Source organism: Epinephelus moara, chromosome 11, assembly GCF_006386435.1.
Source record: "Epinephelus moara isolate mb chromosome 11, YSFRI_EMoa_1.0, whole genome shotgun sequence".
NCBI classification, from domain to species: domain Eukaryota; kingdom Metazoa; phylum Chordata; class Actinopteri; order Perciformes; family Serranidae; genus Epinephelus; species Epinephelus moara.
In genome coordinates, this window is record NC_065516.1 from 1,909,037 (window position 1) to 1,927,431 (window position 18,395).

At 40.0% G+C, this 18,395-nt stretch overlaps 1 protein-coding gene and 1 pseudogene across 2 annotated transcripts; both read left to right on the forward strand.

Annotated features, from left to right (window-relative positions):
- Positions 1-1,094: 1,094 nt before the first annotated feature.
- On the forward strand, positions 1,095-8,285 carry LOC126397586 (eukaryotic translation initiation factor 5A-1-like; annotated as a pseudogene).
- A 4,022-nt stretch (positions 8,286-12,307) lies between these two features.
- On the forward strand, positions 12,308-14,809 carry rpl22l1 (ribosomal protein L22-like 1). 2 transcript variants are annotated; one of them, XM_050056475.1, is made up of 4 exons: positions 12,308-12,415; positions 13,929-14,042; positions 14,292-14,413; positions 14,623-14,809. In XM_050056475.1, the coding sequence occupies exons 1-4, from the start codon at positions 12,407-12,409 to the stop codon at positions 14,765-14,767; spliced, it is 390 nt and encodes a 129-aa protein (XP_049912432.1). In that variant the 5' UTR covers positions 12,308-12,406; the 3' UTR covers positions 14,768-14,809. The 2 variants fall into 2 exon arrangements, with proteins under 2 accessions (XP_049912432.1, XP_049912433.1); XM_050056476.1 differs by having other exon boundaries at positions 12,390-12,415; positions 14,222-14,413.
- Positions 14,810-18,395: the final 3,586 nt, after the last annotated feature.

Below are 18,395 nucleotides of genomic sequence, written 5' to 3' on the forward strand. Positions count from 1 at the left end.
ATTATTCTGAAATCAACCATCTTGCATAATGAGTATTTCTACTTTGGGTAGCTATTTTAAGTTGGCTACATTCTTTTACTTATTTTCACTACTACTACTACTACTACTAATAATAATAAGAAGAAGAAGAATAAGAATAAGAATATTAATAATAACCTTTATTTGTATACCACAGAACTTTTGGTTGTAAGCAGTGGTGGATGAAGCGCCTGAAAGCCACACTTGAGTCAAAGTACAGATGTCTCATCAGAAAATGACTTTGGTAGAAGTTAAAGTTAACTGTTAGAATATTACTTATGTAAAAGTCTGAAAGTATCGCTTATTTACTGTACTTAAGTATCAAAAGTGATTTTATGATATCAAATGTACATAAATATTGAAAGTAAAAGTAATTGCTGGTAATAACGAAGCAAGCGGTAAGAATTTTGAGATTTATGAGGTTTATTTCTGCATTACATGTACACATGGAGTGTCAGAAAGGTGGTCTTTTTTCACAACTTAAAGGAATGAAATAACAAAATCCAGTATTTCTTTCCCTCCCACTCCTTCATTCCCTTCCTCCCTTCCTTTCCTACTTTGTAGTAGGCCTAAGTAACGAAGATGCTTTGAGTAAATGTAGGGGACTCAAAGTACACATTTATTCACAAAATGTGGTGGAGTAAATGTGAAAGTTTGCAGAAATATAAAAACTCAAATAAAGTACAGGTAGGGCTACTCCCCCTCTAAAATAACTTAAGTAGACCTACTGTGATTTAGTTTAATTAATTCGTTACATTCAACCACTGCTTGTAAAAGAGTGTTTTAACATTCTGGTACTGCTCTGTTTACTTTGGCTAAGTAAAAGATCAGAGTACTTCTTTCACCAGTGCTTACTTTCAGTACTTTAAGTACATTTCGCTTTGGTATGAAGACTTTTACTCCGGAAAATTATGCAACTACTTCTTCCGCTAAAGTATTGCTGATACATAACAATTTATAGTATTCAAACATTGTAACGGCGGTGGGAGAGGGTGCTCCGACTCTTTTTGGGCCCGTAGAAGGTGGCTCTTGCCTCCCGTGGAGCTCTGCAGATGCCCCATCTCTGAGAACCGCTGACCTGTCGGGTTGCCATGTTTGACTGCCTCAGACCTGGCATCCCTTTCTGCCAGGCTGCCACCGGAACACATAAACGCCCCCCCTCCCTTCTTCCTCTACGGATGCTGCAGTAAAGTTGGCCGCGCGTGCGCAATTTCGGTCCTCTTTTTCTTGGAAGGTAAGTGTGGCATGGCGCGTGTTTCTGCCTTGGGGGGGATAAACGGGACACTTAACGGTTTTTTAAGTGAACGGATGACGGATTCAGAGGTACGAAAGTGTCCGTGTAGCGGTCTGAGCACCTGTGGAAGTAGTTATTTAATTTCTGGGTGGATGTAGTCGGTGGCAGGGCAGGGTGTGGGAGTCCATGTTCCAGCTAACGTTACCAGATTCAATCAAAGGGACATGCGGCCTTCGGCGGCGCGGTCGGTGGAAGTCGCTTGTCATTCTCTGCGCTAATGTCTGCTTAATTTTTCGTAAGAATCCGCGGTGTATTTGTCATCCGACGTTTTAAATGTCGACCATAAAAACACAAGGCCCGCACACCAGCCGCTGTCGACCGAGCGTCAATCCCTGCTTTAATTTGGACGGAGCTGAATGGAGCGGCTAGCGTTAGCGTGTTAGCATCCCATTAGCTAAAAGACGGATAACGGTACTCGCTGTTTATGAAGCGGCAGCGCACATTGGCTGGGTAATAAACATCACGACAGCAGAAGGTTATCTCAACAAGGCGTGTTAATTTTGACACGAACCGTTTAAACCGAAATATCTAAAATAATGTCAGCTAATGTTGGCGTGTGTGACGTTATTGTCAGTTGGCTTTGTACAGTTATCTGGCGCTGTTGTACTTGTAAACTCCAGGCCGGCTAACTTGCCTCCGCTAGCTTATGTGTTTATGTCAGATTACTAAAATTACTCCCTGTAGTCCCTCTAAAGAGTTAATGTTTATATTTATAAAGCATTGTCGGCTGTTGTGTGAGCTAGTCGGCTAATGTTAGTTTTGATGAGTTGTGAAGTTAACATGATGAAAACTAGCGGTAGACCTGAAAGTGGCGCAGCCGCCCAGCCTCGTGTTGAGCCGGGCAGCCTGTCCGAGCTTCCACTTTTCGGTGCCGCTGTATGTGTGTAGTTTAACTAAAATAACCGGAGCGGACTAAATGTAATCTGTGGAAAAGATCATGAGGATGCCACTTTTTCCCGAGATCTCGCGATATCGATTTACAGGGTGAACGCACAGTGGGGCCCTGCAGTGGTGCCGAGCAAAGCCAGGGACGGAGCCGTTAAACTGGTGTTTGACCCGCTAGAATTTGGTCAGATGTAGACAGTGAGAAGATATTTAAATTAAGAAATAACATTTATACTCATCAAAATTTACAGAATTCCTCAAACTGGGGTTTTCCCACAGTTTCTTGTCGTGTTTTAGGTGCTTTTCCCTGAAGGTTTCAAATGCAGAATTTTATAATCAGAGTTTTATTGCCAAATAGGTTTGTACATACATTAATTTATTTTGGTTCATAAAGATAAACACAGTGCAAAAGTCAAGAGATGTTATAAAAATAGAACAATTTATGCCATAAAATATAAAGATATAAAACAAGTGTGTAAAAAAAGAAAAACAAATTAAAGTTTGCAAGGTAGTAGTTGTGTGGGAAAAGGTGAAATAATGGCCAGAGAGTGTAGAAGTTGACAGCAATAAGTACAAGGTACAAAGAATATGCACTTATAGGAATTTCTCATGTGTTTCAGGTAGGATTAGATGACTGCCAAACTTGTAACACTGTGCTTCAATGCACGTTCATTTGCTTATGTCAGCTGTTCATGTAGACACCTTAACACTATTGATCTTAAAACTAAAATGTAATGCGATCAAGATTGTTAATTTTTCTTGTCACCAATTTGCATGAAAAACAAAACTGTTAGCCTGTCACTCCTACCCTGTCTGTTGCTTCTAGCTCCACTTCCATTGGTTTTTCACAAATCAGCAAACTACTAAAACAGCGGAGTATGACATGCTTTAGTGGACTCTTTAGTGGACATATGCCCTTAAAGTGTCAGACAAGAGAATATCAGCCAGCCAAACAGGAAGTGTCTGCCCTACTGACACTACCTTAATATAAAGCATAATGTAAACATTACTGCCCCATTAGGGCTGCAACTAATAATAATTATTTTTATCATTGATTAATATTTCTTCTTTTTCTTTTTCTTTTTGTTGATAAAATGTCAAACTAGAGAAACATGCCCTCTTCAAATGGTATCTTATCTGACCAGTAGTCCAAAGCTGTTCATAGTTGTATGTATGACAATTAAAAGGATCAAATTCTCACCTTTTAAGAAGCATGAAACCAGCAAATGTTTGACCTTTAGCTTAAAAAATGATTAACACAACTATTTGATAATCAAAATAGTCGCCAATTGTCTATATCAGGGTTGGTCAGTACCACAATCAATCATTTCATTGATAAATTTGTATTTGTTAAGCATTTGTCTTGTCATCACTGCAACTAATTGTATATTTTCCGAGTTTAATAGTGAGGTCATTAATGTGTAAATATCTTTTGCAGCACCCCTGACCCATCGCACCATGGCAGATCCCGATCTTGACTTCACGACTGGCGAGTCTGGCGCCTCCGCCACTTACCCTATGCAGTGCTCTGCTCTGCGTAAGAACGGGTATGTGGTGCTGAAGGGACGTCCCTGCAAAATTGTGGAGATGTCCACCTCCAAGACCGGCAAGCATGGACATGCCAAGGTAAACTCATCTTCAGAGCTTGGTTATGTGGCCCCTTAAAAATAAGAGCAGCTGTAAAGTGACATTGCAAAGTTTAAATGGAGTTTAGACATTAAAAAAAACAAAACTGCAGTGTCAAAGATGAGCTTGGCAGAGACCTGAGGCTCAGTTTGGGCCTTGAGAATCTCAGGTTTCAGACCAGCCTGATCCAAGCTGCTTCAAGTGTTTTAGTATGCATTGCCTTTCTTATCTTTTTCTTTAAACAACAGGGTGCTCCCAGGTGTACTTTGCCCTCCTGGGACTTGGTCACAATAAATAGTAAAAACTGAGATTCGGTGTTGCCTTATTTGTGTGTGATTTTAAACCTTAGGAGATGTGCAGTACATTGGAAACACTAAACACCTGCTTCCTCAACTGGGAGGGGAAACAATATCATTGAGTACACCATGTATCATGATCTCTCCAGGGACTTCAAATGGAGAATAGCCTTGTAGCTAATTCTGATGCATTTACAGCAACTTTTATTAATCTGCACTGTCCCTGTTATACAGTAAATGATTATGACCAGTCTAAATTGGGTCATTAAATAAAGGATGTCTTCAGGTCCTTAAAGTCTTAATGTATTAAATTCAGTTTTTTAAATGTTAGACCTCAGAAGTCATTGCATAGTCTTTTTAAAAAAAAAAAAAAAAAAATATGTGAGGGCTTAATTGACACACATTTATCTGATTTCTCTTATCAATTTTTTAAAATTTCTTTTTGTCAGATAACTTGCTCTTCTGCATGTGTTTGAATCCTCAGTCCAAATTTTTAATGTTAAGTCTTCAAACCTACCACTGAAACTAATAGTCTTTTTACTCACCTGTTGGCAATATGTAGATTAACCTAACTCACTTTGATGACCATATTCTTACATAAAACCTACCTCTGCATGGGACCACATATACTAATGTTTACATTTATCTGCAACACTTGAATAAGGAAAAGATGATTTGTCCAAAATTTAGTATTAAAGTTGGTTAAAAAAAAAAAGAATTAAAAAAAGTATTGAAACAAGTGTCTCATGGGGCGTCGGTGGCTTAGTGGTAGAGCAGGCGCCCCACGTACAAGGCTGTTGCCGCAGCGGCCGGGTTCGAGTCCAGCCTCTGGCCCTTTGCTGCATGTCATCCCCCCTCTCTCTCCCCCTTTCACACTTAACTGTCCTGTCCATTATCTCTCTCCCCCTTTCACACTTAACTGTCCTGTCCATTAAAGGCAGAAAAAGCCCCCAAAAATATCTTTAAAAAACCAAGTGTCTTATACCTGCAGATACCATGTTTTATAAGTTAATTTTGACACAAAACAAAAATCCCTCTCTCCATAATTTTAAATGATTAATGTCTTACTGAAATCCAGCTTCAACTGGATATCCATCTTTTTTGTGGTGGTTTTGCATCATATTGTTCTGTATTTTCTTTTGATTTGTTGTGTTCTGCTATCATATATTAATGTTTTGTCTTGTTACTTGCACACATTAACTCCTGACAGGTTTCTTAAATACTTGACATCACTGTGTAATGAACGTAATGTTCCTTTTGTAGGTTAACCTGGTTGGTATCGACATCTTCACCAACAAGAAGCATGAAGATATGTGCCCCTCCACCCACAACATGGATGTTCCCTCCATTAAGAGGATAGACTACCAGGTACGCAGTCAGTCCAAACATCTCTGGAACTTTCTCATCACACAAGTGTCACTGCAGTTAACAAAAGAATGCATAACTCCAATTAGAAAGGACATGCGACCCTGTGTTCTGTACCAGCTTTTCTTGAGCAAGTTCAGAAGCTGCAGGCTGGAAATGTGCCGTTTAATCTGATCACGGGCACATTTCTTGTCAATGTTACGAATGTTTAACATTAATTTTTAGTAAAGGCAAAAAAAATCTCAAATACTTTTAATATTGGCTTCAAGTACAATAATTCTACTTGTAATCAAGTGTTTACTCACCAATGTTTATCATCTTTCAATATGAAGAAGAAATATGGTATGTCAGCAGCATTTCTGACTGAAGTTGAGCTAAACATAATTATATTGGGATATTTGAAATATACCAGGTTGAATCTTTTTTTTTTTTTTTTTCATTGACATTTTTGCAAAGAAGAGCAGTGTCATTCATGCTCTAGCATTAGGACTAAACTGATTTGAGGTTGAATGCTGGAGGACACCTGGCTGGGCAGCAACCTCTGAGACTGAAAAATGAAGTCACCGCTGAAGTGGCAAAAACCGCAGTTCCTCTATTGGCCACTTGAGGCTGGCTCCAAGAGCAAGTCAATCTTCATAGACCCGCATGTTAAATGCCCAACTTAACAGCAGATATAAACATGTTGACAGCGTGATACAAAAAACAATTATGGTCTCTATAGCAGATTTCAACATTCATGACTACTGTACATGACTACTGTACAGCGGGTGAATTTTTATATAACTCACCCAATTTACATTATATCAAGGCTTAAACTTGTGCATAATTAAGGGCATGGCCATTTTGAGTGACAGGAGGGTGCCTTCTCTTGACAAGTAGCAACCATGGTGACAGTGTTGGTTGGATAATGTAACCATGGTATAATCCCAGGTTCAGAGTAGAGGCGTAGCCATACCTATTGATATTTCAGTGTTTTCAGGTCATGAAAGTCAACGGTTAAGTTTTGGTTGCTGAAAGCATTTGATTGTACTAAAAGATCTAAGGAGTTGGATATTTAGTTTTTTGGTAAGTACATTTTTAATGGCTTCAAACCCATTTTTTGCTAGTGAGAAATAGTGTAAGCATGATCGAAGTTAATGGTTGCTGTAAATGCGCCTCGCTAACAAAGCTAGAGTTGCAGGTATCTCCACGCTCTCATCCAAATATGGCCGCTTCAGACTCCTAGAATCCAAGACTTGAAGCTTTCAAAACAGTTGGCGATGTCACGGTGGCTACATCCGTTATTTTATACAGTCTGCGCACCTGACACTAAAGTCAGTAACCTGGCTGTGCTCCGTTGCAAATGAAATGGTAATAATTGTATTTACCTTCTTTTTAGATTAGGATCAAAGGTGTTGTGGAGTTGCAGCTCATGTAATTGACAGTTTTCTAATGTGTCCTTACTTCCCAGTTGGTCAACATCAATGATGGCTACATGTCTTTGATGAGCGACAACGGTGACATCAGGGAGGACCTGCGTGTCCCAGAGAGTGAAGTGGGCAAGGAAATCGAGGCAAAGTTCGAAGCCGGTGATGAATTCATGGTACGTATGATATCTCTGGGCTTCTTAATTATGGATGCAAATCTGTTCTCACCTGATGAACCATTGCACATGTATATTAAAATGTTTTAGAGGGTCAGAAGATACTCAGTGGTGTGGTCCAATTCCTAGGCTGTAAGCATTTTGAATCATGTTTCATAGTCATGATGCCTGACGCCAACTTGTAAATGACGATATGGCAAATTCTTGACATTGTTTGCAGCATTAATAGCATCTTGAGATGAAGCAGAAATGTGTCTCCCATGTGTTTGTATCTTTGATATTGTTAATTTTCACACTCCACTGAACGCAGACAGGATTCAGTCCTGAAGTAGAGCAGGAAGTTGTCATGTGGGGAAAATGTGAGGAGTGTGAGCTGCACGTGTAACGTTTCAGATGATTGACTTGAACATGTTGTGTGCGCTCTCCGCAGGTCACCGTGATTTCTGCCATGGGGGAGGAATGTGCTGTCGCTACCAAGGTCTTGGCCAACAAATAGGGAGACGGACTTTGCTGCCCAGGCAACAAGCACCACCCACAACCAGTCTCTTGCATTCTCATTGGTTCTGTCACCAAAGCGTCGGCCTTCACAGACAACCTCAATCATTCTGTTGTGATTCCCATCATTGATCTTTTTTTTTCTCTCCCCCTTTCGTTTCTCTTTTCCATTGCTGTTGGGTAGTTCCACTGCAGCTCGCTGCGTGGTCCTCTGCCTGATCACTGAGGTTTTGTTTGGCAAACAATCTACTTTATATAAAACAACTTCAAAAATAATGATCAGTTGCTCATTCCTGCTTATTTTTGCCTTCAAAGTGTTGGTTTTGCCACTCACATTCCTGAATGTTTAAATAACAACGGGATTCAGCTTTTGTATGATTATTTTTTTATATTCTTGAATATAGCAGGTCTAAAGCCTTTTAGAGGGAGTGGGAGGGGAGGGGGGGCAGTTTTTGAGTTATTAAAGCAGTGGGAGGGAGGGGTAGCCCCTGTAGATGCTAAATTCTGGTTTAGGCCGTCCCTCTAGCAGCCATACCGCTTTCCAGCATGGCCTTTGCTCTGGTTCCTGAGTGGATTGGGCTCGACAAGGTCCGTTTTTCCTCCTAACCGCTGGGATTGGTGGTGGCTAGCACTTATGAGCACTTGAGGTCCACCCCAGCATGTCAAAGCTCTAAAACCAAGAAAAGAGAAGCGTTCTTTTTTTTTTTTTTTTTTTTTTTTTTTTTTTTTTTTTTTTTTCCTCCCCCCTAAGAACAACAGAAACAAACTTCAGTGATTTACCCTCGTGATGCCAGTCTCTTGTCTGTGTAGAAGTTTGAGGGGCGTGAGGGTCCTGTGCGCTCACACCTCTCGTCCACCGGGGCAGTCGAGGGCTCGCCCAGCTGCCCTGGCCATCCCCCAATACAAAAGGAGTGTTATATTTTGTTTTGAGAGGCATGAGTGTGTAGCGGTGTGGGCCTCCGAAATGTGGGAGGCGGTTTGCAGTGAGGCGTGTGTTTCTTTTGAGGGACTCGATCGGGTTGGGGAGGGTGGTAGAGTTGCAAACTTTTTGTTCACTCGAGGCCTTTGTCACCTGACTGGAGATGGCAAAAATAAAACGATGAAACAAATGGACAAAAACTGCAAACTATGTCTGGTTTTCTGTCTCTAATGTATCCAGTATTTTCAAGGTTTAGCCAGGAGGTCAAAGTGATGGTGTAGCTCGTTTAGCGACAAGGGCAGCGAGGGCGAAGTTGGCCCTAAATTCCAGGTATTTGCCCCATAAAACATTCAGTGGAGCAAAGAAAATGTGCTTGTGTATGCAAACACCATTGAGGGCACAAATTGTTCAGTGATGAAAAAAATTCTATGCTCAGTGATCATAAATGAAGCACGTAAATAATCGTAAAATAGTTTGAAAAATAGTACATTTTGTAGCTTTTACTGAAACCTGCTGAAATGTGTACTAAAGATGTGTTGATAAACTTAAGGTTGAAAACAAGTCAGATCTGTAAAAATAGAAGCACTTTTACCATTAAATGCAGTACTTTCAAAATGCTGTTGCCTTTATTGCAAGCTCTACTAGTTCTCCATCATTAAAAGTACTGGCAAATACAAAAAGCTGAAGTCCTACTTTCAGATTTTTACTTAAGGTGAAGTGTCAGTGATACTTAAGCCAAGTATCACGAGTTAAAGTTTATAATGTGAGGCGTAAAATGCATTAACCAAAGTACAAGGTAATGTTGACTGAAATGTTACTATACTGGGGTTTAAAGTGAACAGTGGCTCACATAGAGCGTGTTTCATGTGTCAAATCATTCACTGAAAATTGACCAGAACACCTGGCAGAAAAACATCGATGCATAAGATGATAGGCCCTTGAACACAAAAAAACTGAGCTTCAGTATGTGATTTCAACTGCAGATGGTGGAAACATACCTCTTGGAACAGAAGCTGACACTCCTCATCAGACACACTCAAGACAGCACCCAAGACAAAACATAGGAAACCAAAGAAAGTCTATTGTAGGGTTGAGCCGAATACTTGGATAAAACAAATACCGGGTACAGATAATGTGCTTTTTACAAGTACGAGTATCTGAAAGTGTATTTGAAGTGTGTCGTCATCTGTACATATGATAAATCCTAATTTGGGTAGCTGTGCTTAATCTTAAACTCTTGTGATTAAAAAATGATCTGAAACTCAATTCTGAGGCTGTTCTCATAGGTAATAAATCATGCAACGTCTGATCAATCCATACAAATTTATACAACAGATAGTGGTGTACTTGCTTATTCCTAATCTGAAGTGTCAGGCTCCCATTCATTGTCTGTGGGGCACCTCCTCTCTAGGGTTGCAGCCATGTAGAGATTTCATGGTATACCGTCGTATAAAAGATGACGGTTATCATGCCGTGCCCTTTTGTTTATCTGTGGTATGAAAAAAGGCAACCAGACAGAATCTCACCTGCGTGTGTGCATTTCCTCTCCTCATTGATTGTTTTTCTTTTATTGACGTACGTTGTACAGCACACAGCAACCCGACCACTGTCTCCTGACAAAATATTAGTTCCAAAAGGCTTTTAAGGCTCGCTGAGGCTGAGCTCCACATCTCTGTTGTTGATTCCTTTGCCTCATGCACATAGTCTAAGTACATGATAACCAGGTACGTCAGAACCCATGCCCAAAAAGAGAGGGAGTGGGGCGATTTGCGGTGTGTGGCCACCAATTTTTTCACTGCTGTAAGCACGGCTAATAATTTTGCTAATACTTTTTGATCATGGTCAAGTCCAGCTCTGACAGATCATTTAGACCGAGTAAAACAGGCAAAGGAGGCATGCAGATCTCACATGTATCAGAGAGGTTAGAGGTAACCATTTCCTAGAATCTGGCCACTGGGGAACATTCCCTAAACATATGGAAGTAAGTACCAAAAACATTTATGGAACACAGTACAGATAGGGTCCACAGTCATTTTCATTGAACACAGCTTCCTCGGCATCGCATACACTCGATGTATAACTGCCTCAGACTTTTTCCACATACACCCAATAAAAAATGGTTTCAAGTTACAGTTCAAATAAAGCATTTGGTCAACCAAAAAAACCCTTCTAATTTCATTCCTTTAAGGGTCGGTGTGACTGATTACAATTATAGTAATTGCGTGATACTGTATGCCATGAAACTGTGATATTTTCTGATATGGTTATCATACTGTAAAAATCTAATTTGTTGCAACCCTACTCCAGACATTATACCCTATGACATCACAGGTTTGGGACTCACTTCTTCGGTTTTTAGCTTTGAGAGGGAGTAGCTCATGTTCACAAATATTGATTGAACTCTCCTAGGTCATGGAAATAACATTGGTATTTTTCATTTAGGTGATGTTCCCCTTTAAAGCGAGCCTTGCAATTCACAACCACTGAGAACATAAAAAGACTGGAATAATTCAGATTTAATTATATGTAAGCATAATTGTGTTCAGAGGAGCACAAACAGGATTACAAATGTGGATCTTTTATTTATCTTTTGTATGCCCTTTGTCATGACAACATACAAACAATGGTAGTCAAACTGCACGCAACAACGTGAACTAGTCCTGTGATCAGGTCAGCCAACAGAAATGGCTGCGCTTACTCATGAATGCACGCACGTGCTCGCTCTCTCTCTTTCCTGGTTTAGATCCTCAATTTTATCAGGTCATGTGACTGCCTGCAAGGTTTTTTTTTTTTTTGTTCACAATGGTCAATTACAAAAACAGTGACTCCATACCATTTTCACAAGGACATCATGTAACAGGCTACATGTTACTAAAGCAACAATAAATACAGTATTTATTTTTGTTGTTTTAATAAGTAATGGTAAATATTTTTGTGAAAAAAAAAAAAAGGTTTAGAATGAACATGGCCCCCACTGGTCGCTTGGCCTAGGAACACCCTCCATATAGGCAGCCCAGTTTGCAATTATATAGTATACGAAAGGTAGTTAGAAAATGGCAACAAAAAGCTTAAGCCAATATAAATGGTTTGAACTTCTGCTCTCTGCCACTGATTATACAAGCTTGACTCAAACTTGTATGAGGAAAACAAGCCAATACATCAACAATGCCGGGGTATGTACTGAATGTTTGGAAACCTGGTCACTTTTCTTGTGCGCCTGAAGCATCTTTTGTTGTGTATCTGCAACTGAAGTCATGGCAGCAGAGAAAGACTCAGACACACCCTGTCTGAACGTCCCCAGTGGTGATGTAACGATGACTACTCACTTGTGCATGTCTGCACGCTGAGCCACAAATGGCACCACAATGGAAAGAAGGATGTATGTGAACCATCTGACCAGTTATGGTTTCTCTGACTCATCTGGAGGGATTTTCTTTTCTCTCTCTCTTTCTGTTCATACAAACGCAGCTGAATGAGCAGGGCTGGGTCTGAGGCCCAGGGATGTGTGTGTGTGTGTGTGTGTGTGTGTGTGAATAATTGACCAGGCTCAGCAGGTTTATTATCAGGGCTTGTTTGGGCTGTAGTTGACCTTTGGACCTGCATCATACCATTGAAACAACAGGCGAAACTTCAACTCTAAAATCCCCATTTTCAGACAAAGCTATGTAGAATTTAAATGTAACTATCGCTATTGCAGATAAAATAAATCTAAAAGAGACATTTGACAGTTAGTTATGAGTTCGGCAGTGCCATCAGTCTCCTAACAACTCCTTAATCGAGGTATTTTGCCAAATTCATGTGTGGAAAATGTTTCTTTCTGCAGGGATACTGGGGGTTACCATATTTGGTAAGGGCGTTCCACGCGGCACGAAGTACGTCCCTTCAACGTCACCTCCGGTTCTCTCTTTCCCGTCCGATCCCTTAACATGGCGCCGGTAAGTCGTGGCAGCTTCTCTGAAGTTTGGGCAATTTATTGTTAATTCACCCGCCCTCTCTCAATTATACCCGTCATTGTGTACTAAAATAAAACACAGCTCACAGACTACAGCTTTGTGTTCAACATTGAGGGGTTTTCTAGGAAAGGAGACTAAGAAGCTAGCAGAGTTAGCATTAGCTCGTCTGACACATGTTTCATTCATTGGCCCGTGACAGGATGCCAGTCTCTATAGAAAAAAAAATGTTTATTTTTCATATCAGTGGTCTTAATCCACTAGACTGGTAGACTTGATGTGTGCTGTCAGTCTGCATACTACAAGGCCCTCTAGTATTTTCGGCATAACTTTGATAGTAGTTATCCTTGTAATGGTTCAAAATAAAAAAGAAGTTAATCTCAGGAGATGTCTATCCTGATGTATGTTAAATTCTCCTTCAACGATATGACAGAACCCTCTAAATCCCCCAAAAGAAAATAACTGCATCAGAGTTTGCCTTAAGAATTACAACAAAAGAGTAGAAACAGTAATACATGTTAAGTGTAAAAGGTGCAAAGCTAACACAAGTGCCTCATAAAATAACAAAATGAGATAAGGTTAGTGAATTAAGTAAAATGAAATTATATGTAATTTTAAAAGGTAATGTCTTGCATCATATTGAATAGTAATATCAGCAGTTATGTTAAAAAAAAAAGTAATATTGCATGTTATTGAAAAATTAATGATGCACATGATACTGAAAAAGTATATTGACCATGGAACTTGCAGTTTATGGTCCTCATTGTCAGCACTGATTAAAAAAAAAGAAGAAGAAAGAAACGAGGGCTGGTCGGCTGAATTAACGAATGAAGTTGCCACCTGTCACTGTTTATTTATTAAAGGTTTTGTACATTAGTGAAAGAAAATTGACAAAGCACTGCTGCCTTTTTTTTAAGGTGCTAGTAAGTTTTTTGCATGTTGAATCAATTTCAAATAAATTGTTTCCAAAACCCTTGTATGGCTCAGTAAGTGATGTAAGGCAATGATACGTAATTGTGTTCACAAGTAACAGTGTCTGTTAAATGAGTAGCTATTCAACAAAAATGTGTTGAATTTCTAACTGTAATTTGTGACTAAACTGTCAACAAGTTTTACTAGCTCACATAGACATGAGCTTTTTATGAAGATAAACTAAACAACTAAAGAGCTACCAGAATACTGAATGAGTCAAGTTAAGCGGGATGATAGTGGTGAGGTTAAATCAAATATTGATATGTTGTAAGATTGCAGATATCTTTACTTGAAAGATTTATTCTGTAATGAAGAACACGGTGCATTAACAGTGTGTTGGAGATAAGATACCTAATCATCACAGGTGTCTTTTATATGTTCACCACCGGTAGAAATAAGAAAGTAAGAACTCTTCTGTGCATTATTTATGGTAGAGGTGACAAATTAAAGTCAGTATCAGATGTGTGCTGCTGCTAACACATAGTTTCTGACACTATCCCTTCTTTGTTTTTTTTTAAACTCGCAGCTCAAACAGAAGAGACCAACTGTTGGCAAGAAGGCCAAAAAGGGAGCTTCATGGAAGTTCACCTTGGACCTGACCCACCCTGTGGAGGATGGGATCCTGGACTCTGCAAACTTTGTAAGTCTCACTACAAGTGTTACTGCATGTGTTAAACCCTGTGTGTGTAACGAGACTTTGGTTAGCAATCATGAAAATTGGTATACAATCTTGCAGGTTATTTGACACATTTCCAAAATGAATCATAAAAGGGTTAATTTAGCTATCTTTGCAAGCAGCTAACCCCGTGTCTGGACTAGGGCCCCCTTCCCTAGCTCCAAATATACTAGGGTTCTCTTCCCTAGTGCGTCACTGTGTTCTGTCCAACAGGAAATCTTCCTCAAAGAGAGGATAAAGGTCAACGGAAAGACGGGGAATCTGGGTAACATCGTCCAGGTCGGCCGCATGAAGAACAAGATCAACGTCACGTCTGAGAAGCAGTTCTCCAAAAGGTGAGGAAAGATGTGCTACAGTTCACTTTACTGAACAAACACACATGTAAACCTCTGCAAATTGTTGTGTTATCACTATAGTCTAAACTCCAAATACTGTTACCTGCATCAAAAATGGAAATACTTTTATATGTATCCACATTTTTTTTTACCAAGAATTATGTTATTTTAAATTCTGGGACTAAATGACCCAACTTCTCTCCCACCAGGTATCTGAAGTACCTAACGAAGAAGTACCTGAAGAAGAACAACCTCCGCGACTGGCTGAGAGTGGTGGCATCCGACAAGGAGACGTACGAGCTGCGTTACTTCCAGATCAGTCAGGACGACGAGGAGTCGGAGGCAGATGAATAAACAGCTGTCTGTGTGTCAGGAGAATAAATGTGGAAAAGAACATTTCTGTCTTATGTTTTTATTGTCTTGTTCTCAAAAACCATCTGTGCGCACCTAAATGTTTGACAGGTGTGTAGAAAGTGTTGTTTACTGCTAGTATATGTGGGTATTTCTGTGTTGACATGTTTCTTCGGGTACACAGACAAGTGTGTCACAGTACTTATATAGTTCAAGATTAATTGGTTGTCAATCTACATCACAGGGGTGAAATACAAAATAGAAGTTTGTGCAACACAGGAAAAAACAAAACTTTTATGGTGAAGTATGGAGGATGAGTTAAGGAGTCTTATAGCTTGAGGTAAGATACTGGTGATACACTTGCCAGACAGCAGCAGGGTTAGCAGGCTGTTGCTGAGGTGGGTATTGTCTTTTAGTATCCTTTGGGCTCTGCACTTCACTGATGCCTGGCACATTGGTACAAATGTAGTTCTGGGTGAAGTTAATCACTCGGTGCAGAGCCTTCCTGTCCTGGCCTATGCACAAACCATACTAATTTATAATGGTTCTAGTCAGGATGCTCTATTGTTCCTCTGTAAAAGCTGACAAGAACCTGGTAAAGGAATTTTGCCCTCTTAAGAAATATTTAAGCCATCTCTGAGCTTTTTCTGCATAGTGGTGGTGTGTGATGTCTGGTTCTCTGTGATGCTGATTCACTTGCTCCACTGATTAGACAAACGTGTATCTAAGCCTCCCTTTTTTCTAAAGGCAGTAGTTTGTTCTCTGTGCACCAATCTGAAAGATTGATGCCTTCCCATATATGTGTAGTAGATACAGATAAACATGTATAATATAAATACATAGATTTATATAGCCTGTGTATATACAGTATCTCACATAAGTGAGTACACCCCTCCCATTTTTGGAAATACTTTATTATAGTGAGTACACCCCTCCCATTTTTGGAAATACTTTATTATATGTTTTCATGGGACAACACTATAGAAATGACACTTTGATATAACTTAAAGTAGTCAGTGTACAGCTTGTATAGTAGCATAGATTTACCTTCCTCTGAAAATTACTCAAAACACAGCCATCAACATCTAAACAGCTGGCAACATAAGTGAGTACACCCCACAGTGAACATGTCCAAATTGTGCCTAAAGTGTCAATATTTTGTGTGCCAACCATTATTATCTAGCACTGCCTTAACCCTTTTGGGCATGGAATTCACCAGAGCTCACAGGTTGCTTCAGGAATCCTCTCCCACTCCTCCATGATGACATCATGGAGCAGATGGATGTGAAGACACCTTGCGCTCCTCCACCTTCAGCTTGAGGATGGCCCACAGGTGCACAGGTGAGTTTAGGGCTGGATACATACTTGGCCAGTCCATCACCTTCACCTTCAGCTTCCTCAGCAAGGCAGTTGTCATCTACTAGGTGTGTTTTGGGTCATTATCATGTTGGAAAACTGCATTGCAGCTCAGTTTCTGAAGAGGGGCGGTCATGCTCTGCTCTGAATTCATGTTTCCCTAAATGAACCGAGCTCCCCAGAGCCGGCAGCACTCATGCAGTCCCTAACCATGATGCTGCCACCACTATACTTGACTGTAGGCAAGGGACAGTTGTCTTGGTGCTCTTTCAGCATGTGTGGCACGTTGGTGACGGGCCGCTGCGGCAACAGCCTTGTACATGGGGCGCCTGTTCTACCCACTAAGCCACCAGCGCCCTACACCCTATTGATATTAATGAGTGTAGATGAATGCCTCATATGGTCGTGCCCCTGATGCTTGTCCATATACCTGAAGATAGTTGTGTAGTAGTACACAAAATGCACACTAGGTGGTGCTACAGATACTTTTGTGTACCCCAGAATATGTTGAAGAGAATACAGGCACAGTTAGTATAAAAGGGTAACACAATGTCAAGACAAAGGTCAAAATCAAAACGTTTCTGATCTGATCTCCATAGTCTGGCTTTAAGTCTAGCATGGGTCAAAAACATTGACTCTTACAGTTACAGTACAGTCTATAATAAAAGTCTCACCTTAAGGCTTTCTGTTAAAAATGTTCAATTCCACACTGTGATAACACTGATAGATCATCTGGGTTATTTTCAAATTTCGGAAGTCTCCAGAATACATACAACTATTATCCCAGCCAAACATTTTCATTACCATTCCTTAAAAACAGGTTTGTAATTACAGCCAAAGCAATGAAAAGAGTCACTGTAACCAGAGGGTAGCGCTGCCACGTCAGAAAATGGTGAAAAATTTCCATCAGCTTTTCCCAAAGCCCAAAATTAACATTGTCACATATCTTGTTCTGTCCATAAATCAAAGATATTGGATTTACTGTCATTGAGGAGGAAAGAAACCAGATATTATTTTTCATTAATTCATTCAAACCATTATTTAAGACAAAAAATGATTGAGGGAGACCCTATGATGCCGAACATGAACAAAGACATAAAAAAAAAACAATTAATAAGTAAACCTAATATAGTTGAAATAAACAGATATTCAATATGCATACCAGTTAAAAAGTTAAAACAAAGCATAATTAACATGCTATGGAGTAGATCTACAGTCAAAAAGCCAGATCAGAAATGAGACATTTAAACAGCCGTAATGGCAGCAGAGTGTCCAAGTTTAAGGTCTTTTGCAGATTATTCCATGCACAAAGTTCACTGCAAGAGACCTCTCATTAAGGGAATGTAGAGCAACAACCTATTCTGTGAGCAAATGCCAAGATTATGTGAGTTCACAGTTGATAGGGATGAAATATAGAGTGGAAGCGCCTGTACCAGAGCTTTATAGATGAATAAAAACCAATGCCGATCCCACCTCACAGCTAAATGTAGCCCATCGACCTTTGGGTAAAAATGGCAGTGGGTGCTGTAAAGATCACCAGTTATGAACCTTAGGCCTGAGTGATGGTTACACTGAAGACACTAGAATCAGAAAATGTTGACTTCCCCCCCCCCCCCCCAAAAAAAAACCCTACCCAAACCGATAATTGATCAGTTTGCAAGTAATTTAGTAGTTGATAACTAACTGATTAATCTTTGCAGCTCTACTGCAGGTTGCAAATTACACTAAGAAAATATTTCAACAGAGATTTCTCTAGGTTTGAAAAGTCTCTGACAAGGTAATAAGTGATTAATCTTCCTATTTAATTTACTAAAACATTAATGGCCAATATTTATCCTGTAATCGATGGAGATAAACCCCAGGCTCATGTTTCAGCTTTATAAAAATATACTGAACAACAACCAGAGTCGTTTTCTACTTCATAAAGTCTTCCTCAGTTCATACCGGAATAGTGAGGCAGTGTCCATCTCCTGTATGAAGTGCTGCAGGCTGCCGATGAGAACCTTTATTCCCTTAAACAGAGAAGGATGTTTTGCTGTATGAGTGTGTGTCTGGATTCACTCCCATTTGCTCATCTGTTGCGTATAAGGCACGTAGCCTCAGGAATGCATCCACCTTCAGCTGCTCTGCAGTCAACAGCGGCTCATGGCATCTCAAACCCTTATATAAGACTCACAGAGCTTCTGGATTTTATAACATGCACACACTCAGCAGTTTACAGGTAGACTCATACATATAATAAGCACACAGATCCATTAATGAGGGAAAAATATAA

Bases quoted from the DNA above. Each gene is read 5' to 3' on its own strand.
- rpl22l1 (XM_050056475.1), top strand. The intron at 14,043-14,291 runs GTAAGTCTCACT...TCTGTCCAACAG, and splicing joins TCCTGGACTCTGCAAACTTT to GAAATCTTCCTCAAAGAGAG. The intron at 14,414-14,622 runs GTGAGGAAAGAT...CTCTCCCACCAG, and splicing joins GAGAAGCAGTTCTCCAAAAG to GTATCTGAAGTACCTAACGA.